Source organism: Dothidotthia symphoricarpi (genome assembly GCF_010015815.1).
Source record: "Dothidotthia symphoricarpi CBS 119687 unplaced genomic scaffold P153scaffold_1, whole genome shotgun sequence".
NCBI lineage: Eukaryota > Fungi > Ascomycota > Dothideomycetes > Pleosporales > Dothidotthiaceae > Dothidotthia > Dothidotthia symphoricarpi.
Genome location: NW_022985008.1, coordinates 1903591 through 1925417, shown reverse-complemented (window position 1 = coordinate 1925417; position 21827 = coordinate 1903591). Strand labels below are relative to the sequence as shown.

Genomic DNA, 21827 nt, shown 5'->3' with positions numbered 1-21827 from the left:
AACCAATATTTGAAATGGTATATATGTAGAGACTAATAACCAACTATTACTAACATCCCCTCTAACCCCAAGCATATTAGATGTCCCCAATGTAGAAGCCAGCGAGTCTGGTGCCAACAAGCATATCGATAAATGCTACTAGACAAAGTACGGATGTTCGAGAACCTGTTACCATCAATCAGCCATGTCCATAGCACAAGGTGCAACTCCTTACCTCACTAGCACGCAACCTATCTCCACTCTCGTATCGAACAAGCTTGCTGACAAGGTCTTGCTCAACTTCGGAGAGATTTGGGAGGAACGCAGACCAGGCCTGCGCAGGATATTCGTAGAACTGGACTTTACCCCAGTCTGGAAGGTTTGCCGCTTCCTATTTCTGTCAGCATCATCCAGATATATACCCCCTCAAGCAACCAAAGTTTGGGATCGTACCGGCCAGACTTCTAAATTCGGCGTTCCTAGCTTCTTGAATACGCTCTGTATCAAAGCCAAGTCACTACCAAGTTCGCCAGAGTCGAACAGCGTCGTATGGTCAGGATGCAGTGTTGCGGCAACGGTGCAACCAGCAGACCAAAGATCAAGAGCGCAGCCGTAGCGCTTGTTGCCGAACAGAAGCTCTGGCGGCCGATAACAGGTAGTGCCAACGTCGGTGATCTTGGAATCGGCTGCTTCCGAGCCTGTTGTGTCGGGAGCCCACGCGATGCCGAAATCTGAGAGATAGGCTGGCCCGTCGAGCGATTTGAGTAAGATGTTGGAAGGTTTGATGTCGCGGTGGATTATTCCCTGGCTGTGTATGTAGGCGAGAGCCGTGAATAAATCTTTCAAACAATTTTTTACCTGCGCTTTTGAGAGTTTTCGATGTTGCAATAGCTCATGCAGATCATATTGCATAAAGGGGAAGACCAGCACGAATCGACTCCCGTCTTCGCGAAAGGTGTCCATGAGTGATATGACACGGTCGGAGGCTGCGAGTTTCAAGATCTGAGCTTCCCTTTTGGAGTCATGGGGTGGCTCCATGACAGATGGAGTCGTGACTTTGAGAGCTACGACTTTGGTCTTGATGGAAGTCTCGGAAGGAAAATACCCCTTGTCGCCCAAAGCAGGCGCCTTGTAGACGGCCGAGAAAAGGCCCTCGCGATGGTACACAGCATTCTGGTAGCTGCCAATAGTTATACCGCCAGGCGTTGGAACATAGACATCATCCTAATCATCAACTTAGGAACCGCTGGACGTTCATCTCTCTTCGACTCGTACCTCTGGAGTTGGAAAGCTGAGTAACTGTTGGGGGAGGGATGCCATGTGTGCTTCGCATAAACGGTCGTAATCTTCCTGAGCATTCACAGTCAATCTCTCGAGTGGAGGTGTGTTTTGGAACTTCATACGGCAGATTGGGCTTCGTCGTAGATCCTGGTTTCGGTTATCGTGGCTTCCCTGCGCGCATCTACAAGTGACAGTGAAGGGTCCGATGTCTGGCGAGCCGATGTTCTGCGACGCGACCAAGTTAGCCGCCTGTTGTGTGCACAGAGCCTGTATCACTGAGACAACGAAACGATGCTGTGTTTAGGGCTGGCATGAATTGAGGTTAGCCACCAGATAGCAGCGCACGTTGCCCTGAGCTAGCCTGCTTGCATCGGGCCATGTTGATGGGTTGCACATTCAGTTCGACGGTGAGGCTTGACAGTGTGGTCGAGCTTGACTCGCGAACATGTTACTTGCATTTTAGTGACAGCAGACAGGCGGACGGAAAAGGCCAGGCTTGGGCGCCAGTCTAAGGAAGCCATGTGGCAATGCGTGTGTGGGTGTTGGCGCAGGAGTTGGGTTGTTATGGCAGGAAAACAGAGGGCAGGGTCCAGGGTCCAGGTTGACACGAGGCTTTGGAACGTCATTCGACCGGGACATGGCCGCAATCCACACTGCCCATGGTTCTCCAGGCGGACAGAAAGGCTGCCCGTGCGCCTCTGTGCATCGAGCAGCAGCAGTGTTCAGTACATCACGGCGGTGCATTGGATTTCGCAGCACTACGTCAGACCCGGTGCAGCCGTGGGATCACCGCTAGGCTCAAAGGGGCGCACGACGTCTTGGACTGACAGCGGTGTCCTCGGCGAGCTTGTCGAAGCTCCCATCTGCATGTAAATCTGGCAGGCTGCTCTGCTGCGCGTGTGAGCCATTGTCCGCCGTGCGCCATGGAGCTCCAACGCAAAGAATACCCAGCGCTGCTGGTGAGCTGCCACCGCGCCCTCCCACCAGCCTCCACTCACTGTTGTGCAGACGTCCCTCGCCCCGGCGCAGGCCGTGGGCGTGCTGAATGAGCGCATGCGCCATGTGAACCAGCTGAATGCCCACATTGCCGACTGGCTGCAGGTGCGTCGAGCCCGAGAGGCGGCACCCCGATGCTCACAATTGCGTAGGAGCGGCGGCGCGTCGAGGAATTGTACGTCCAGGGACTGCGCAAGCTCGCCAACAAGCACCCACCAGACGAGTCGTCCGATCTCGGGTACAGCCTCCCCCGCAGCCCTCGAGGCGCATCGACTGACGGCGTGCAGCATTTTCTCGACACCATGGCACAAAATCGTCGGCGCAACCGAGGCCGTGGCCCAGTCGCACCAGCAGCTCGCGCACAAGATCGAGGCCGACGTCGAGCGCCCGCTGCGCGACTTCGCCGGCAACAACCGCGAGGTGCAGGCCATGGGCAACATCTCGGGCAACCTGACGGCCATGGCCAAGGACATTGACGCGGCGCAGCGCAAATGCGACAAGCTCAAGGACAAGGGCGCAAAGGCCAAGCCGTCGGCCGTGGGCGAGGCGGCCACGGAGCTGCAGAACGCCGAGCTCCAATGGGACTCGCAGGCGCCCTACGTCTTCGAGAAGCTGCAGGCCGTCGACGAGAGCCGCCTGAACCACCTGCGCGACGTCCTGACCCAGTTCCAGACGCACGAGGTCGACCAGGTCGAGCGCAGCAGGGTCACGGCCGAGGAGACGCTGAACGTGCTGCTGAACATCGAGACGGCCGACGAGATCCAGACGTGGGCCCTGCGGACGCGGAGTGGAGACCACCCCCAGCTCGGACGCAAGCAGAGCAACACGCCCAGCGCCCCGTCGCGCAGCCTGGCGCCGCCCGCAACACCGCCAATGCCGGGCCCAGCAGACGACAGCAGGAGCCAGAAGAGCCACAAGAGCGGCGGCGGTGCGTGTCCCCCCGCCCCCATCTAACAGCAGGCCGTCTAACAGCAGACAGTGCAGGAGAAGCTCAGCTCGAACCCCCTGAAGCGCTTTGGAACCGTCCTGGGCCGCCGCCGCCAGAGCACCCACCCCTACGTGCGACCCGCCTCGCCCGACAGGAAGTCGTCCGCCAACCTGGGCTCGGCCTTTGGCGGCTTTGGCAAGGGAAAGGCAAAGGACCGCGACATTCCAGCCCCGATAGCAGAGCGCCCAATCACGCCACTGCGCCAGCTCTCGCCAACGGCTCGCACGCCAGACAGGTCGGCCTCTCCCAGCCAGGCACGCCCCCCGAGCAGCGACCCCCCGAATGGCACAGCCCCCGAGCCTGTGAGCGAAGTGAGCGCCCCCTTCGTGCCAAACGGAACCACCCAGGACGCGATACCAGAGGTCAACGAGCCGGTGCCGTCTCCTACCATCCCAGAGACCAAGCCAGAGGTATGCTGTCGAGACCAGCGTGCGTGCATGCATGTAGCTGACACATACACAGCCAGAGAAGGACGAGGAGGGCTTCTCCGTACCGCCGTCGGCTCTCGATGCCATCACAGAAGCAGAGCGCGAAGCAGGATTGTAAGGCAGCCTTATGCATCATCCTTATCACTACTAACCCGAAAGCAGTATTCAAAACGAGAACAACTCGGCCCCCCAGTTCAAACTAGACATCAAGAATGCCCCGATCCAAGAAGAGGAAGGCGCCGATGCGGCCATGGCAAACATGGTCAACACCCTGCGCGCAGTGAGTACATATCACCGAACACTGCAGCATCTCATCTAACGCATCTACAGCACGCGGTACCGCCGAAACGGTCAGGCACACGAGGCCGCAGGGATGTCCGCAACACAATCTTCGTGCCCAGCCCGGTCACCCCAGAGCTGCAAAGCATAGGCGAGGTGCCCTCGTTCTCGTCTCCGGGCTATGTCGCTACGTCCCCCCCTGGTTCCGCCACTGGCTCTTCCACATTCCCAATACCGCTGTTTTCCATACCCCCGTCGCCCCCACTGCTGCCCACGTCTCCAGCCTCCCCAATCTTCAAACCAGTTCACAGGACCCTGCTTGCCGACGACCACCCCACGGCCGCCTCAGACACCCAGTCTATCAGATCGGGCCGATCGCTCAGCAGCTCCGCTAGCGCTACCGTCAGGCACCCCGACCTCCACGAGCCCGGGCTCAACGCCTCGCTAGCAGAAACGGTCAGCGCGTGGTTCGAGCAGGGCACCGTCACAAAGGCCATGGTAATCGGCCAGGTAGCCCTCGCATTCAACCCCATCGACCTCTCCGCCGGCCCCTTCGGCACCGAAACCATCCGACTCGAAAACTTCCCCGTCCTAGAAAAAGTCGCACCAAACCCAGCCTTCATCGAGCAAATCCCCGACACACCAGGTAGTTACACAGTCGACCTGGCGAAAATCACAAAAACCTCCGTCGCTTTCCACTACCAGCTACACATCGAGGACGAAAACATCGCCTCCCTCGCCCCCATCATCCTGTCTCCGGCATGGAAAACAGAACCAACACAAACCTCCGCCATCCTGACGTACTCGTTAAACCCCAAGTACGCACTTGCCGGCGCAACAACGCTTACGGTGCGCAACCTCGTCCTCGTCATCCGCCTCGAGCCCGGCGTTAAGACACTCTCCTGCCAGTCCAAGCCCGCGGGTACGTTTTCCCGCGACAAAGCGCTTATCTACTGGCGCCTCGGCGACGTGACGTTTTCGCCCGACCAGCCTGCGCAGAGTATTCGCGTGCGCTTTGTTACTGACGGGGAGGCGCGGCCGGGGAACACGGAGGCGCGATGGGAGATTACGGGCGAGCAGTCGTTGGCGCTGGGGAGCGGGTTGGGCGTTAGTGTGAGTGCGCCGGTGGAGGTGAAGGCAGAGGGCGAGGCGGATCCGTTTGCGGATGAGGATGAGGTTGCTGGTGCGGGGCTGGGGGCGCCGGTGTTGGCGTGGAGGGATGTGCCGAGTGTTAAGCGGATTACTAGTGGGACGTATTTGGGGGTTTGAGTTGGATGTGGTGGGATTGGATGGGGTGGGAGTTAGAAGGAGGAGAGGAGGGTGCGATATCATTGGAGATATGGGGAGGGGGAGAGAAGTGTCGTACTATTACTCTAATACAGATGTTTATTGCTTGATCATTTTGCGTTTCTGCATTTCTTGCTTCAGAAGACGGATATACATCTATCGTCTTCCCACCGGCGAGGGAGCAAGCAAGCAGGTCAACATGGTTCTCGACAAATCACCACCAACCGACATACATCAACCAATCTCCCTTCCCTCCCCTTCCCTCCGATCAATTCATCTCCCACGACACCATCCTCACCCTCCATCCCCCTTCCTCCCATCCTCCGACCAAAGCCCACAAAACCTCCGACACCGACCTATCAAGCCACCACAAGGATACCCCCAGCACACACCCGCCCCGAAAACCCCAGCTAACACCGGTAAACGCGGGAGTCAGTATGCGTGTCTTGGCGGATGGCGATTCTCGCCACTTTCCCCCGGTACGGGACCTAGCCATTTCCTGTTCCTGGTTCCTATCAGCCGCGTGTTCGCGCCTGAGGAATGGTGGGTCTGGTATTGTTAATCCTTCGGTAGGATTTGTTGGTATGACGCGATAGGCGGGTTGGTTTGAGATTCACGCGAGTTTGCTAGGTAGATTCGAGTGATGTTTTTTTTTATCTGTGTTGATCTGGCGGGTGCTGTGAGTTCAAGTCATGTCAAGTGAAGCGTACAGGAGTGAGGTGTGCTATGCTGTGTTGTGCTGTGTGTAGTGTAGTGTAGTGTAGTGTAGTGTAGTGTAGTGTAGTGTAGTGCAGTGCAGTGAAGTGAGGCTGCTGCCGAGGACACGTCCCGGAACAGACATCATACGATAAAACATTTGGAATCTGCACGGCAGTACAAGAAGGTAAATAGGTATTGGAATGGAAGCTGGGTTAACGGGCCTACTGATTGTGCGTAGAACAGAATGGACCCACTACTTTCCAAGATTGTTGTTTGTCAGCCTTGGTTTGGGAAGAGAAAATGTAACATGTGCAGGTGATCGGATCAGCATGTATTCAGAATTGCTTGCCAGGACGTGGTAGTTGGTGGGAGGAATTCTATGATCCGCTTGTGATGTGTGACTATCTTGGTGGGGACGAGAGCATTCTGTGTTTGGGTAGGATTGCGTTTGTGGGTCGAGAGGAATTATTATGATCTGCGCCTTGGGCCGCAGCAATGTTGTCGCTCGGTTCTGGGATGAGGTCTGTAGTTTTTGTTGTGGTCGTGATTACTCGCATGTCCGAATCCCGTGAGGGACAGGACATACGGTGTACGTGTTGGCGGGTTGGTACCAATCTACTCAGTCACGCCGGAGCCAGACAGGCATGTCGTAATGGATGAAGGTACCACGAGGATGTACCATGAGGATGCTCAGGTAGCGGTGAGTACATGGTAGTTTGGTTGTGAAGATTTGTCAAGTGACGGCCTTGTTCATGTCAGAAACAGAGCCGTCCCAGACGGGTGTACACGAGCTGGTTAGACGTCTTCTAGAAGAGGTGCCATTTCACCGAAGACATGGCCCTTGCCATGCAGGCGTGCAGGGTTGCTGCCGGCGAACGGGTAAAGAGGCAGTGCGTTATCAAATCAAATTGCGAGAGTGGTGTGGTTTCCGCGATTGTGGTGAGTGTGGCAGAGTTCTCAGCAAGACGCTCTGACATTGGCCAGGCATGTTCGCTGCAGACGAAAATGACGTGTGGCGCCTCGCTGCTTCAGTGCGATAGAGACAAGTTGGGTGCCAAGGCTATGTTGGCCCAATGGGAATGCCTCAGAAGCCGCATGGATGCCGCGCGGCAGCCACACTTTGGACGCTTGCCGATGGTGCAAAGTGGCGCGTTTGCAATGGCGACGGCGGTGGCAGCGGATTTGATGGCGGCAGCAGAGACATTGTCGAGGGCGGAGGGCGTGGCTCGAGCATGGGCAAAATCGCGGCGGGACGGCGAGTGGTTGGCGATGACGTCTTAGTTGGGTCATGGGTCAGCCTCGTCCCCGTCGCCAGATGGGGACATGCAGAGCAGAGCTACTACGAAGACGCCGTTAAGCAGTCGGCGTGGATGTGTGCATGCACCAGCGTTGTTGCAATTCAGGTGCAGCCAGCTAGCCCTCCCACCGCCCAGCACCTCCCCGTACGTGCAATCTCCAGTCTGGCCAGCGCTGCGTCGGACGACTGCGGCATCTCCCATGTCAGCGCCCGCCTGGTGGAGCGCTCCTGTTAGCTATCGTGCTACCGTCCTGGTGCTGCCGCTGCCGTGCAGTCGTCCTGTGCTCGTGTCGCCGTAGAGCCGCTTCGTCGCGTGGCGCTCCTTCTAACATCTACAGCTGCTCGCCCGCCTCAATATCTACGTCATCCCCCCAGGCTCTTCGCTCTGCCAGCCCGCCCACGCCCACGCCCACGCCCACATACGCATGCCGCCATCGCCACACTGCACTCCTGCGCACACGGAGAGGAGAGACGGGACGAGGGGGATGCCAGCATGAGCCCGAAGCCGCTCTCGACCCAGCCAGACAGGGCCGCTTCCACTTCGACCGCTTCGTCGACGCCCGGCCGCCCCGCCCTGCCGCGCCTGCCACGCAGCGACGCACTCGACCAGCACCACGTCGCCGCCAACACGCTGCCAGACGACTCCGACGACGATGGCGACGCCACGGCCTCCGACACGGACCTGAGCGAGCACGAGGGCAGCTACGACGCAGTGGGCGCGCTCCAGCCCGGCATATCGCCTGACGAGGCCGAAATTGAGCGTCTGCGCAGCCTGCAGCTGAAGATGTTGCAGAAGCAGCAGCGAGCGCGTTTGCTGGACAGCACCCCGGGAAGCCCCGCCGCCCGTCGCGTCTCGCCAATCAAGGAGGAGCCCATGGATCTAATGTCGCCTACGCTCGCGGATGCCTTCATCAGCCCGAGCCCGCTCCCCACGGCGCAGACGACGTCGACCGAGTCGACCGAGTCGGCCAAGACCATCCGTGGAAGCATGCCGCCCACGCCCGCCGCCCACCAGCCCCTCAGGACGCCGTCGTACCCCTTCCCCACCGTCCCAAACACGCCCAGATGGTCCAATGCCTTCCACCAGCCCTTCACCAGCCTGTCGCCCACCGTCTCTGCCATCTACGGGAGAGACTTTTCAGCGCCACAAGACCGCATCGCCTCGGAGAGCAGCACCCCCGCTGCCACGGCGACGCCCTTCTTGCCTGGCGACAGACACTTCTCCACTGCCGAGGGTGAAGACCCACGATACCCCAGCCCTAATCTCTACGACCTGGTCTTGACCCTGGGCGCTGAGCCTGGCCTGGCAGCATGGTGGTCCGCCGTGACTGGCATCATGCGTGATTACTACGGCGTAGAGAGAGCAACGCTCGCTGTGCCCGCAGACGCCTCAGACATCGAGAACGTGCCGTGGGGCCAGAAGACAACCTGGACCTTGACTGCAGACAATGGCAGTCCTGGAGCAACCATGCACCAAGCCCAGGACGACGCACCTGAGCAGTTTCGACGCACTCGACAGGACGAGACTGCCGACATGCCGCCCATCGTGACGATTCCCGCAAGGAGACCCAAACTCTTCTCGCATCACTCTTTTGCCGGGCATGAACGCCAGAAACAGGACACTTCTCCCGAAAGCCCGTTACCCAATCTGTTCATAAGGCCCAAAGGTCCACTCAGAGCAGTCAGCCATGCACCTCAAATGGGCGTGAGGCCAGAACATCCACTGAGACAAGTCTCCCAAGCATCTTTCGACGGCACATCACACCCATTCTTCGGCCCTGCCTCGGTCAGGCAAGCCTCATTCAGCGATCCCGAATTTTCGAGTATCGGAGGAGAGCCATCGCCGCCAACTGCCGTGTTCAACGTACTCCGCGCTCTCGACCACGAACCGGATGCTCTGATAGACAACACAGGCATCACCCGTGTTCTCGAGAGGGGGCGCCTGGTGACGTTGACGAGGGATTACTCGACTTCAGTATCCACGCCCAGAGACGGTCCTCCTGAGAAAGACAGGTCGGATTCGTCCAAATCATCGACATCGCAAAGCAGCACAGCGGGTTCGGAAACATTGAAGACGGCGGCTGCTCGCGGACGTACTGGCCTTGCGCCCCGCTCCGGTACTGTGGACCAAAGTGACTTGAGACTGCAACCTCGGTACGAAGAGTATGAACAATACCCAAGCTCACCTTGGGCACAGTCGCCTGCCCCCTCTCCTGCTATACAGAATGATCCAGACGACAATCCATTCTTTGCTACGGGCCGAGTGGACGAAGACACATTCAACCCGTCTCGTTCTCCACAGGATTACACTCAATATGGCGTGGTGGAGGCCATTGGTGTAGACAAGGCTAGCACTGTTACACATATCCCATTCATACATCCCACATTGTCGCAAGTGATGCAGCCTACAGACGCGCCAACTCCTTCTCAGACACCGTCTCTATCAAGGGGATATTCCGAACATTCGGCTCAGACTGTTTCTTCGAATAGAGACAACTTTGTGCGCAAGGCGCCAATAGCAATTCTTTCCACATTGTCGCCTGTCGTTCCATATCCAAGAAACCTAACCAATTCTCTGAAGCATCTGGGACCTCATCTGGCAACCTCATTTTCCAATGCGTGGCAGTTCACAAATGCCCAGGTGCAAATTACTGCGGCCGGTCGTCGTCGGAGCTTGATAGGCGCATCTGGGGGTGGAACATCAGTCACTGACCAGGCCAGTCTCGACGATTTGCTTCGTCTTGACCTTCATAACGTCACGACTTCCGCCGCTGGAAGTGTCACCAGCCCTTCAGACTACTCTAGTCGTTCAAGATACAGCCCTGGCGGATCCATCACTGGCACACCTGGCTGGGACTCTACCTCTTTAGCCTTTGCTAGCAAACCTTCTATTGGAAGTACACCTGGCCATTTTCCTGGCAGCGAAGCTGTTGAGAGCTACTTCGATTCTAGGAAAAAGGCTGTTCGAGTCCCAAATCAACCCGTTCCCGTTCCCACTCCCCAAGACCAACCTGTCCGGAAAGCTGAGAGACGGCATTCGAAGCGAGTCAGCGTGAGCATGGTAGCTGAACACAACGAGGAGGATGTAATCACGCCCAAGAATGAGAAGGTGCCGCAGAACGAAATGTCTCATGCTCAGACACCAGGTACTCAAAATCGAACGCACTCTCTTCTGCATTCATATGGCGCCGACTTCAGCTCGTCGTTCCAATCGTTACCATCAGCAACAACCCCAGGTCTACGAGCGCCTGTTTCCCATGAGCGCACACGAAGAGGCTCGATCACAGAAACGTTGGAGATGCCACCCCCGTCTGAAAGTCTTCTGCGAACCATCATCGACTCATTGCCGGTGCAGATTTTTACGGCAGCGCCAGGTACCGGTGCTATTACATGGGTGAACTCGAAGTTTTTGATCTATCGCGGACAAGATAGCCGACAGGTACTGCAAGATCCCTGGGATTCGATCCATCCGGAGGATCGAGAATCATATCTGGAGCAGTGGAACAAATGTCTGCGTACGGGTCAACAACTTCAGAAAAAGGTTCGATTGCAACGGTTTGATCAATCCTATCGATGGTTTTACATTCGTGTTGCACCATTGAAGAACAAAAGACAACAGATCGTCCATTGGATTGGAACCAACATGGACTTTCACGAACAGCACCAGGCGGAACTCAATGCTGCTCGACAACAAGAAACTGCTGCTTCAGAGGCAAAGTATAGAGCGCTGGCGAATTCAAGTCCACAGATTGTTTTCGTTGTTTCCAATCGAAGGGGGCTGACTTTCTGCAACTCGCAATGGATCACATTCTCTGGCCAAGCAGAGACCTCCGCCCTTGGGAATGGCTTTTTGGAGCATGTTCATCCTGAAGATGTGATCAAATGCAAACTGCCGCTGATGGATGAAGATGGTGCTGCCAATGTTCCAACTTCGATGCCTGCAGACAATGCGTCACAGGACACAAACGCTTCTGACTGTTCATCGGAAACCGAGAGAGGAGTCACAAGCCCAGGACCCTCGCCCGATAGAATGGACTTGCCACAAGCAAAGCTGTCAAAACTGGCAAGTACTGGAATTCTCAAGATCACCAAGGACGCCCATGGCCGATCGTCTTACTCCACTGAGGTCAGACTTCGCAACAAGGACGGCGAATACAGATGGCACCTTGTCCGAATCCTGCTCGAAAATTCTCTGGCCGAGGACGGCGATGAGGAAGCTTGGTATGGTACTGCCACCGACATTAACGACCACAAGTTGCTTGAGCATACTCTGAAAGAGACCATGGATGCCAAATCCCGATTTTTGAGTAACATGTCTCACGAGATTCGAACGCCTCTCAACGGTATATCGGGAATGGTCAATTTTCTCCTAGACAGCATCCTCAACGCCGAACAGCTTGAACATGTCAATATTATCAAAGCCAGTACTGATAGCCTGCTCAATCTCATCAATGACATCCTCGATTTGTCGAAGGTAGAGGCTGGAATGATTAAATTGTCAATGGAATGGCTCCACCTGCCATCACTTCTCGAGGAGGTGAATGATCTGAACATGGGCCTAGCGATTCAAAAGGGTCTTGAGCTCAATTACGTCGTTGATGAGGGGGTGCCGTCGATGGTCAAAGGAGACAAGTTTCGCATTCGCCAAGTGCTTCTCAACGTTGTCGGCAATGCGATAAAGTTCACTGCAAAGGGTGAAATATTTGTCCGATGCAGACTGCAATCGTCAGAGCGTTCGGGGTCACTGAAAGACAACGAGACCATGGTACGATTCGAAGTAATCGACACAGGGCGTGGTTTCACTGAAAACGAGGCGAAGTATCTGTTCAAGCGGTTTAGTCAGATTGACGCAAGCAGCACTAGACAGCATGGCGGTACAGGTCTTGGGTTGGCCATCTCGATGCAGTTTGTTGAGCTGCATGGTGGTAAGATGGATGCTCGAAGCGTGCCCAACAAAGGGTCGACATTCTTTTTCACCATCAAATTTGGCCTTCCTACAGCGGAAGATGCCCCGGAACCGCAGGTGTCGACACCAGGAACACCAGCTGTAGATCTCCAAACTGCAGTTCCGCCGCTGTCTATGCAATCATCGCCGTTGCAGAAGCCCTTCTTTCCGCAGATTGCTGCCAATATGTTGAGACGCATGTCTGGCATCATTTCGGATCGCAACGAACTTGTTACATCCCCAGCGCTAAGCACCACAGCTTCAGAACGTTCGCGAGACTCTCCATCGCTCTCATCTGGAAGCTCAGAATACTCATTAACAAGTGCCGCCCTCACCAGGAAGTCAAGTTTACGGTCAGAAAGATCTTCCGCCTCTTCATACATACAGGAAACCAATATGCCCATGGATCCCATCACTTTGGCACTCCCCCCCAAACGAGGTAGTAGTGGTTCTTCCCTCTCGCATGAGTCAACTCATACGGTTTCTTCCCCAAGCCCTCATCCCAATCCCTCTCTGCTTGGCAGCTCGCTTCAACCCCCAATGTTCTCCATTTTGGTTGTCTGCCCCCTGGTTCACAGTAGGGAAGCCACAATCAGGCACATCAAGAATACACTTCCCGAGGGCATACCACATCAAATCACGGGACAGGAAAGCATAACCGATGCGCAGAGAATGATTGGCGGCGATAATCCCGTGCTCTTTACCCATGTCGTATTGGTACTACACGATACGGCCGAAGTGCATGCAATTATGGATCAGATATTCCATTCAGTGAACTCTGGCAACACCTCTGTCGTGGTTGTATCCGACCCGTCGCAGAAGAAGGAGCTCATGAAGGAGGCCCCAGCCTATGACTATGAACAACTCCACACCGATCGACGGCTTCAATTCATTTACCGCCCCCTCAAGCCGTCTAAGTTTGGCGTAATCTTCGACCCGCAGAAGGAACGCGAGTTGAGTACAGATCGTAACCAGGATACGGCGCAACAGGTTGTCGTCAGCCAAAAGCTAGTCTTTGAGGAACTCAGAAAGAGAATCGGTGGTAAGGGCCACAAAGTATTGCTTGTGGAAGACAATCACATCAACCAGACCGTATGAATTCCTTCGATCGTCGCCTGAGCAAATGCTAATCTATATGCAGGTGATCTTGAAGTTTCTCGCCAAAATCGATGTCGAAGTGGAAACAGTCATGGATGGCGCCCAGTGTACAGACATTGTGTTCTCCAAGGAGCCAGGCTACTACTCCATCATCCTTGTGAGTACCAACACTCTCCAATTACTTCGTCTCAAACTAATCTCGTCACAGTGCGATCTACATATGCCAAACAAAGATGGTTATCAGGCTTGTAAGGAAATCCGACAATGGGAGAAGAAACATAATTACCGTCGGCACCCCATCATCGCCCTCTCCGCCAACGTCCTTGGCGACGTCTACTCAAAATGCGCAGAATGTGGCTTCAACTCGTATGTCACGAAACCCGTCGCGTTCAAAGAACTCTCTCTCGTCCTGTTCAAATTCGTGGACCCGCCTGATCCCTCGAAACTACCTGAGTTCATGAAGCCTCCGAAATAAAGACGGCTAGGCCTACGCTACTCATACTTCTCACACACTCTCTCTCTCCCTACGGACAAACTCATTTTCGGACAGGATGCATTTGCGAAAAGGCGCATATCCTGGGCGGAGAAGATTGTTTTGTTGCTACGCTTCGTTGCGTTTCAAAGACGCGGGTTGAATCATAATCTGTATTTGGAACAAAATTTCACGTTGTTTGATGCACTAATAATTGCTTGAAGGTCGCATTCGGCGCGCGTTTTCATCCTTTTTTTTTTTGGTCTTTCCTGCGGTGGTTTTTGCTTTGTTTGCATCTGGGTTGTGTTGCGTTGAGGGATGTTATTGGTTTTGGGATGCGTTAGCGTTTGGCGTGCATCATGGATGGCGTTTCCCTCGTTTACTTGTCTTCTCTCAATGACATGTGGCGTGCTACAGATAGCATGTATAGCCCAAAGATTCAGGGCAGCATGAGAATGTACATGAGGGCTGGATACCAACTGTAGCTTGGGTTGGTATGCATTGGGTTAAGTACACTGCGATGAATGGCGCGGATATGTATTATAGATAGAAGTATATGGGATATGCACGGATATGCAAGGAATAAGAATACCATGATAGTAGTACGTACTTGTTGATATGTTTTGGTTGTGGTTATGTTGTGGGTTTCAACTAATGACGGCCTGACGTTTGAATAGATGTCGATTGGAAACTGTATACTCTATGATATTCTATATCGAATTCGCCCTCTGTAACACTACATCTGCCGACCCGCTTTCACTGTATGCACCCTCATACACGACTCCACATTTATCATCACAGTTCCTACTGGTGGAACGCTTACATCGGCCTGTCGCCTATTGGGCGAAACGTACAGGGATCCAGAGAGTCGTCATCATAGGTCCAAGCTTCGTCATCTATCAACAACAACACCATAAGCCTGGCAGCCTCTCTCGTCGACGCTCTGGACTTCCTCAGTTGCATCTTTGTACCGGGAGCTACCCGCACTCCAAGCGAAGAAGTCTGAATCTTAGAAAGAGAAGTATTGCACCGCACTATGGCCTCTGCAACTGGTATACCGCGGGCAGTGACCGCGGAAGAGGAGCCGCTGCTTGGAGAGAGGGGAGATGCAAGTCAAATCGAGGGACGACCGCTTTATGAGAACCTCTGGCTTGGTGAGTAGTTTCCAACGTTTGATCTGGAAGAGCTTCACTGACGAGCGTGTAGGCACTGCGGCGATTGCACAGGCGGGCATCTGGATCGTGGGTCTCTCTCTGGTGACCATTCATTGAACAGTTATATTGACCAAGAGTAGCTTGCGGCCATCATATGGGGAGCCATCTTCTCGCACAAACTGATTTTCTTCTCTGCGCATCCTGTAAGTCTTCCCTACGATCCATCCCGGCGCAAGAACCTCAGCTAACCGCCACACAGCTTCTCAACTCGGTAAGCTACTCTGACACCGTAGGCATCAAGCCAACCACTTACCATACCACAGGCCGGCTTCCTCCTCGCCATCCAAGCAGCCCTCGTCCTCCAGCCCACCCACACACCCGCTCAGAAACGCGCCGGCACACTCGCCCACGCCCTCTTCCACGTCTTCGGCGCCACCGCCCTAACCGCCGGCCTAATCATCATCGAGATGAACAAAGCAGGCCCAGGACACGAGCACTTCGCGTCCGCACACGCGCGCCTCGGCCTCATCTTCTACATCACCGTGTACCTACAGGCCGTCGTCGGTTTTACGCAGTACTACACGCCCAGTCTGTACGGCGGCGTTGACAACGCGAAGAAGATCTACAAGTACCACCGTGTCGCGGGATATCTGATTGCGACGCTGGGACTTGCGACGATTTGTGCGGCGAGTTGGACCACGTATTCGCTTGGCTTGGCGCATATTCAGCATTGGGCTGTTATTGTTGCTAGTGTGTTGGTGTTGGTTGGTGTTTTGCCGAGGGTGAGGTTGAGTAAGTTTGGGTTGAGGAGGGATGAGGGGAGGATCAGGTTGGAGACTTGATGGGTTGGGGATTGACGTAGGGTCAACGTCTTTGGGAAGATGAGGTGGGGAATTGTGGTTAGTTTGTGAGAGGGTACATCGGAGAGACATGTGTTGAATGAAGACCTAACGATCGTAGGGTATTCGCCGACTGTCAATAGTAATTTAAGAGTTGAATTTCGAAGGTTCATTATTTGGGGACCTCATTGACATAGGCCTCTTCAAGGCAAAGGATTCCAAACATTACCACCTTGCAGTCGCAAAGCACCCTGAAGCTAATTAACCCTGAAGATCAAGCATCATGCACCCATTAGAAGAACAAAGCGATCAATCCCACAAGACCTCCTGCACCAGCAACAGCCTGCGCCGTCTTCATAGCACCAGCTGACGAGGCACTAGTAACCGCATTCTGAGACGCACTTGCCGACCTGCTCGCGCTCGTCGACTGAACACTCGACACACTAGCCCTCGACGACGACGAAGAAGACGAAGCAGACGCCGACGCACTGCTAATCCCCGACAACGACACCATCCTCGACGACGAAGACATCGTAGCCAACACAACCGTACTATTACCCGCATCCACACCCACCGAAGAAACCAGCCCAGACACACTGGAAGCCTGCATAAACAAATCAACAGTCGTCGCCGCCGCGGCGCACACAAGATGCGTCACCGTCCCCCCCTCCACCACGCTCCTCATCGTCCCGCAGAACGCCCGACTCGACGCCGTGCACGCCGTCACCAGGCCATCGTTCACGCACTCCGGGTCATCCAGACACGACGCCACGGATGCGGAGGCTACGCAGCGTGTCGAGATCTGGCAGTCGGAGCGGAGCGTTCCGGTGCAGCACCCGAACCAGTTTATGTTGGTGTTGTAGTAGCAGTCCCCTAGGGTGCAGGATACGGCGCGGGCTGGGGGGTCGGGGGGTTAGCTTGTGTTTGTTTGTTGGGTTGTTGGGGTGAGGGGGTGCTACGTACAAGTATCGCCGTCGATGTATCCGCATATTGCGTCGTCGATGGCTGCTTGTCGGCGGAAGATGTCGGTTAGGGATTGCGTGGTGCCAGTCGGTGCGGGGGACCAGCCTGAGGCTGCGAGGTCGGCGGTGGGTGTTGATGCTGGGGTTTCGACGGGGCCGTTGAAGTGGATTGCGTGGGTGGTTGTTGCGCTTATGGCGAGTAGGATGTTCAGGGTTGTTGTGCGCATCTTGTCTTGTGTATATGCTCTTCTGGAAAGATGTCTGAGCACAAACGCGTTTGTTTTTTTGTTGACTTGTATACGCAGAGATAGATGGGGGCTTTTCACAAATAACGACCAGACACCCATTAGCAAGCTGTCTTATATGCCTCCTCTGCACATATCATCGCGTAACCATACCGCTTTCATAGGTGAAAGCCCCGAGGCTCGTGTTCCGTCTCTTTCGAGCATTTACCTGTCTTCTTCGGGCGCTGCCGAGACAGTCTCGCTTGTCGAGGAATGTGAGTGGTCGAGATGTATCAGGCAATGGCGAGAAGACTATGGGGGCTGAGGTGAGGTGAGGTGGGTACCTTGCAGCGATGCCCAGGACGCCTTGTTCTAACGGACAGCGGAATAAGACTGGCTTGGCGGGAGTCTAGTTGGAAGAAGAGGATGAGTGGGATGAGAGACTGGGGACGTGTAGGCAGAGTTTGAAAATGGAAATGTAGAGGGGGATAAACACCGCGATGCTGTATTCACTCGTACTCCTATCTCCTCCCCTCACAACCTACACACACAACACCACACTCCCCCGCCAAGCCCCTCCCTTCCGGTGAGTATTTCCTCAGCCTCGCACGACCGCACAACACAACTAGCGGGCGGGCCTTGCTGGCTTGGCGCAGAAGCTGAAGTCCCATCTCGTCTATTGAGTCCGGATTCGGACGCGTGCAGGCTTTGTGTGCTACTGAGGCTATCCCTAGGTACACCGGATTGCGAGGAATAAGCGCTAGATTGGGAGGCCTTTTTGCTTGTTGTGCGGGTTTGGATCGGGGTGTTGGATTGTTTTGGCGTGGAGTGTGGAGGACTGGTGATGGAGAAGAGGGTTGGTGTGTGGCGCTATGGCTGCTTTGGGGGGTGGTTTTGTGCGCTAGTTAGTCTTTGGTCGATGGTGGTTTACTCAACATCAGAGAACTGCGAAATACGAACTGGGTGCCTAAACGTAGCTGTGTATGGAATGATTGGGAGTTTCAGTCTACATCCACACGATCTCTGCCTGCAAACCCAGAACGCAAGGCACAACTATGCAAAAGCGCCCTCAAAGTTAACACCGCCTTGCTCTTCATGTCGCACATCATCAGCCTTGGTGGAGGCTTTGCTGCTATGAGAGCCAGTGATAGATCTAGACTGCTTAGACGAGCTTGTGGAAATGGTCTGACTTCTGAATATATTAGTATGTACACTAAAAGAGCGACTATGCGACGCTTAATTGCGCTTAAACCGTTACGCCACAAAGGCCCTTCTTCGGTCATGGGGACCGCGTACATGGCAGGATTTGGGCGTCCTGTTTTGTGGATGCAGTGGGGAGAAGGAAGCGCAAAGCTAGGCGCTGACAGCGAACGTTGGGCTGCTGGAGATGCATGAGGTTGTGTTCACGTCTGATGTACTTTAGGACGATGTCGTGCGTCGCCCTCCGGATCCTATACGACGGCGTTTGAAAAATATTTATCCATTGTTTGGACATGCAGGCCTTTGAGAGGGAGACACCGGAATTTGTGAATTTTATTGTCGATATCGATAAACTTTCCCTCTGAGTGAGGAAAGATAGGAAGATAGTGTAGTTTGTACGACGCAACCTCGATCCTTCACGTAACGGAGTTTTACGCTCCACCGAGCGCACGTCTTGGAATAAAGACGAATATGCTTGAGCTGCAAGTTGTTTTGCAGCGACCACATTGATATTTTTTGAGGAAAAGGCTTTTGTAAAAGTATGTCTCCTAAGCCTATTAAGATCTTTCTCCCTCAGGCCCTGTGAATTATTGAACGCGTGAAGACTTCTTCAAAGGACAAGAAATCTAGGGCAGGGAATAGTATAACTGGCTATGCGTCTTTATTCGAGGATGGGCACAGCGACGTAAGGTAAATCATATACCACTGCACAACTCAACTGTCGATATGCAGGCACCTAAGATGCAATGACAACCAAAGGAAAGGTCTTGTTTCTTCCATACTAAACCATGACGTGTTTTGTATGTTCGATCCCATCCCGAGTGACAGGCTGAGCATTTAGGTCGATGAAGTCATGTAGAATCCCAGCATTATCTGGGTCAAGTATGGCCTGTCTAAACAACAATAATTCAAGCCAAGACCGCATTATCAATGGCTAGATCAACTGAAAAAGCCTTGGATCTGCCTACCGCAGTCCTTTGTATCGTCGTTCCAATTGGGAAGTATTCAGTGATGTGGCTTGGAGGCGTCGATATCTAATGTCAATAGCCTTACGCTTTAAGTGAACAAATTTACGCATGTTTCGATACGCTATGCAGGAGCAAAGGATCTTCCAACCGGAGATGGATTGAGAGACGCAAAGAAAACTTTGAGATACTTGAAGCATATAGGTTGAAATGATAGGACGGGGTGTGATGCAATCGCCAATGTTTTATGGTTCCAAGCAACCACGGAAATTGCAGTACAAAATATCGTGCAAGTCCTCTAGATCAGTTCAGACTGTGCTTGTCTCCTCTGGCCAGTGTGTTTGTATGTGAAATTTGGCGCTCTTCACTGGGGTTACTGCATAGAAGATTCAGACGGAGTCAGAGCGTTGGTATGCTGATATGGAGAAGTCTAAATACCGAGCGAGGCAAAGGTCTGGGTCGGGGAAGTTGGACAGTGAGAAGCCAAATCACTAACGAATAGTGGGACTTGGGGTTCAAAGCAAGATCAAATGTAGTATCCTAATAAGATTCAATGAGGTCTAATACCATAGTAGTGTATTTGAAACAACAAATCCCAAGAGAATAAGATGAGAAACCAGAAGCAAGATATTGGGTGCTCGCATTAACCATCACACTGATGCGTCCCCAATCGAATGCTAGAACATGGTCATGACAAACAATCATGAACCAATCACAAAAGCGGCTGAAGCATTCTGCACTGCTCAAGATCAATGCTCTGCTCCAAGCGGAGGTCGTAGTAGTAGCTGTAGTAGTAGTCGTAGTCATATACACTTGGCTGGGCGCGGGCCGGTTTGGGTTTAGGTATGGTTCCAAGATCGACTTCCAAATTTCTAGCATCCCAGCCATGATGTTGCAGAAGCTCAGCCACTCGGGCCCGCACTTTTATCCTGTCGGTCTCTAACTTGTGACCACCCTCCCTTGTTTGTGTTTGATGTATTCCAGGTCGAAAAGCAACCTCCAGGATGGATTCTTCGCCTTTCTGATGTCTGGGATTTGCACCAGCCCATAACAACCAGTCAACCCAGTAAGTCAAACCCAATGATACTGCCAGGAAGAGACAAGTTGGTATGTTTGGATACGTTTCCACAAACATGAATCCACGGCCATCGTAGTATTTTAGTCGGCTCTCAGTCCGCCTGTTCCTGTAATATGCACCTAGTTGATAGGCTGGGAGGATATTCAGTGTGGCTGTTTGTTGGAGACGGAGACCAGGGACAGGATATGTAAGAAAGTCTCTGGGCTTGCTCTCAGAGAGCCAGCGTTCCATTTCTTGTTGGTTTTCGTGGAATCTCCATCGGTTCCGTGGCCTTCTGGGCAACACTCTTTCCAAACTGACTTCTTGGTTGTTGGAAAACAGCTGTAGGAAGCAAACCTCCAGTATCCATCGTTTATGGTGTCGGGAGAAGGCTGGTACAGATACCATCCAGCGTATCAAAGCATCAAACATAAGGAAATTCTTCTTGTTCATGGCTTTGTGTAGGAGGTTTTGTGTGAAGGCTTTCTTTGCTGTATCGAAGCCAGAGAAGTTGTCCAACAGAATATTGAAGATCGCATCAGCTGATTCAGACCTGCTCAAAGCCAACTGAAGATAGACGTAGAGACGTCTTTGCTCAGTAGAGTGTACGGGGCGTAACAAGAGCTTCAGCATCGACGGGGTCCCTCGTTTGATAGCAAATCCGAGTAGCGTGGTTCCGAAGCAGATATTCATATCGTCGGCGAAGATGTAGGACCCTGGGAATGCTTCTAGCACTGCATCTTCATCGTTATGGAGTATTGCGCAGCAAATCTCCAGAAATGTGCAGTCGTTCTCGATGCGTTTTTGGCGCCGCGCCTCAACTGTGTGCTCATCGTTCCAATTGTCGTAAATTCCATTCGCGAACCCACAATTTGCTGTGTAACGCAAGATTTTGTTCTCGAGTGTAGACACGCGGTGCGCAACAACCCATCCGATGTTCCAGTCTTGGTGCATCGGTAGCAGACACCACTCACGAAGCTTTGCGTCTCGTGTAGCTCTGTCCCACTCCGCGACACCGAGTTTCATCAACTGGCGTTCGTAGACCGGGATAAAAAGACACGTAAAGAGGCTAGGCTCAGTATGATGCCGAGTGGCACGATAGTAGACATATCGTTCTTGCAGCGACAGCGGTGCATCGTCGAACACAGCGCCAAAAGCAAATAACTTGCCTCGTTTCATTCTTCGATGGAACATATTACCACGGATCAATTTCTCGCCCTCAAATCGTGATCTTTCGGAGAACAAGTACACTAAGATCTCTTCATTGAATCGACCTACGTGTGTCAGAATCTCCTTTCGCAGTTCCAATTTACAACCTTCTTGTGTATTTAACTGCCAAACTTACTGTTGATATGTCTTAAAGACAAAAGCTCCAGTCGAGTGTATATGCCCGTAACATAGTCAAGAATAATGCGGAAAATCTCCAGGGGCACCCGCATGTTGGATGGTAAGTTTGTTGGATTGCAGGATTCAGATTCTTGCGATTCGTTCCTCTTATGTATGCCGACCTTTTATGACTGTTCGCACATGACTCACTTTCCTCCTAGGCTTTGCTGAACCTTGGTTCCCAAACGCTCTGAATTTTGGTTCAGGCGGCAGCGTCTTGGCAGAATCGACAAACAGACTGCATATACTGGGTTCTGATAAAAGTTCATTGAAATCTCTTCCAGTAGACAG

General features: G+C 53.6%; 7 protein-coding genes across 7 annotated transcripts; 4 read left to right on the top strand and 3 right to left on the bottom strand.

Annotated features, from left to right (window-relative positions):
• Positions 1-15: 15 nt before the first annotated feature.
• On the bottom strand, positions 16-1769 carry P153DRAFT_362740 (cell division protein kinase-like protein). Its single transcript, XM_033667209.1, has 5 exons — positions 1383-1769; positions 1255-1329; positions 433-1203; positions 215-370; positions 16-165 (listed from the first exon to the last, which is right to left on the bottom strand). The coding sequence occupies exons 2-5, from the start codon at positions 1297-1299 to the stop codon at positions 139-141; spliced, it is 999 nt and encodes a 332-aa protein (XP_033529425.1). The 5' UTR covers positions 1300-1329; positions 1383-1769; the 3' UTR covers positions 16-138.
• A 213-nt stretch (positions 1770-1982) lies between these two features.
• Positions 1983-5220, top strand: P153DRAFT_330018 (uncharacterized protein; the record flags this gene model as incomplete). The annotated part of the gene is made up of 8 exons (XM_033665418.1): positions 1983-2219; positions 2269-2361; positions 2409-2494; positions 2544-3184; positions 3236-3654; positions 3707-3786; positions 3835-3952; positions 4003-5220. Exons 1-8 carry the CDS (start codon positions 2184-2186, stop codon positions 5218-5220), a joined length of 2691 nt encoding a protein of 896 aa, XP_033529424.1. The 5' UTR covers positions 1983-2183.
• Positions 5221-5437: 217 nt separating this feature from the next.
• On the top strand, positions 5438-5800 carry P153DRAFT_380836 (uncharacterized protein; the record flags this gene model as incomplete). Its single annotated transcript, XM_033669970.1, has 1 exon — positions 5438-5800. The coding sequence occupies one exon, from the start codon at positions 5438-5440 to the stop codon at positions 5798-5800; it is 363 nt and encodes a 120-aa protein (XP_033529423.1).
• A 1830-nt stretch (positions 5801-7630) lies between these two features.
• On the top strand, positions 7631-13970 carry P153DRAFT_14910 (putative histidine kinase HHK2p). The gene is made up of 3 exons (XM_033662189.1): positions 7631-13271; positions 13321-13434; positions 13486-13970. Exons 1-3 carry the CDS (start codon positions 7728-7730, stop codon positions 13750-13752), a joined length of 5925 nt encoding a protein of 1974 aa, XP_033529422.1. The 5' UTR covers positions 7631-7727; the 3' UTR covers positions 13753-13970.
• Positions 13971-14502: 532 nt separating this feature from the next.
• Positions 14503-15962, top strand: P153DRAFT_362736 (uncharacterized protein). The gene is made up of 5 exons (XM_033667208.1): positions 14503-14903; positions 14956-14990; positions 15044-15106; positions 15163-15174; positions 15227-15962. Exons 1-5 carry the CDS (start codon positions 14786-14788, stop codon positions 15743-15745), a joined length of 747 nt encoding a protein of 248 aa, XP_033529421.1. The 5' UTR covers positions 14503-14785; the 3' UTR covers positions 15746-15962.
• Positions 15963-16034: 72 nt separating this feature from the next.
• P153DRAFT_392317 (uncharacterized protein) lies at positions 16035-16948 on the bottom strand (the record flags this gene model as incomplete). The annotated part of the gene is made up of 2 exons (XM_033671138.1): positions 16706-16948; positions 16035-16639 (listed from the first exon to the last, which is right to left on the bottom strand). The coding sequence occupies exons 1-2, from the start codon at positions 16929-16931 to the stop codon at positions 16035-16037; spliced, it is 831 nt and encodes a 276-aa protein (XP_033529420.1). The 5' UTR covers positions 16932-16948.
• Positions 16949-19805: 2857 nt separating this feature from the next.
• On the bottom strand, positions 19806-21589 carry P153DRAFT_380832 (uncharacterized protein; the record flags this gene model as incomplete). Its single annotated transcript, XM_033669969.1, has 2 exons — positions 19806-21424; positions 21496-21589. 2 exons carry the CDS (start codon positions 21587-21589, stop codon positions 19806-19808), a joined length of 1713 nt encoding a protein of 570 aa, XP_033529419.1.
• Between the last annotated feature and the right edge of the window lie 238 nt (positions 21590-21827).

Bases quoted from the DNA above. Each gene is read 5' to 3' on its own strand.
- P153DRAFT_362740 (XM_033667209.1), bottom strand. From the start codon at position 1,299: ATGGCATCCCTCCCCCAACAGTTACTCAGCTTTCCAACTCCAGAG. The intron at 371-432 runs GTACGATCCCAA...TGACAGAAATAG, and splicing joins CGAATTTAGAAGTCTGGCCG to GAAGCGGCAAACCTTCCAGA. The intron at 166-214 runs GTAAGGAGTTGC...TGATGGTAACAG, and splicing joins ATAGGTTGCGTGCTAGTGAG to GTTCTCGAACATCCGTACTT.
- P153DRAFT_14910 (XM_033662189.1), top strand. From the start codon at position 7,728: ATGAGCCCGAAGCCGCTCTCGACCCAGCCAGACAGGGCCGCTTCCACT. The intron at 13,272-13,320 runs GTATGAATTCCT...ATCTATATGCAG, and splicing joins ACAATCACATCAACCAGACC to GTGATCTTGAAGTTTCTCGC. The intron at 13,435-13,485 runs GTGAGTACCAAC...ATCTCGTCACAG, and splicing joins GCTACTACTCCATCATCCTT to TGCGATCTACATATGCCAAA.
- P153DRAFT_362736 (XM_033667208.1), top strand. From the start codon at position 14,786: ATGGCCTCTGCAACTGGTATACCGCGGGCAGTGACCGCGGAAGAGGAG. The intron at 14,904-14,955 runs GTGAGTAGTTTC...ACGAGCGTGTAG, and splicing joins TTATGAGAACCTCTGGCTTG to GCACTGCGGCGATTGCACAG. The intron at 14,991-15,043 runs GTGGGTCTCTCT...GACCAAGAGTAG, and splicing joins CACAGGCGGGCATCTGGATC to CTTGCGGCCATCATATGGGG.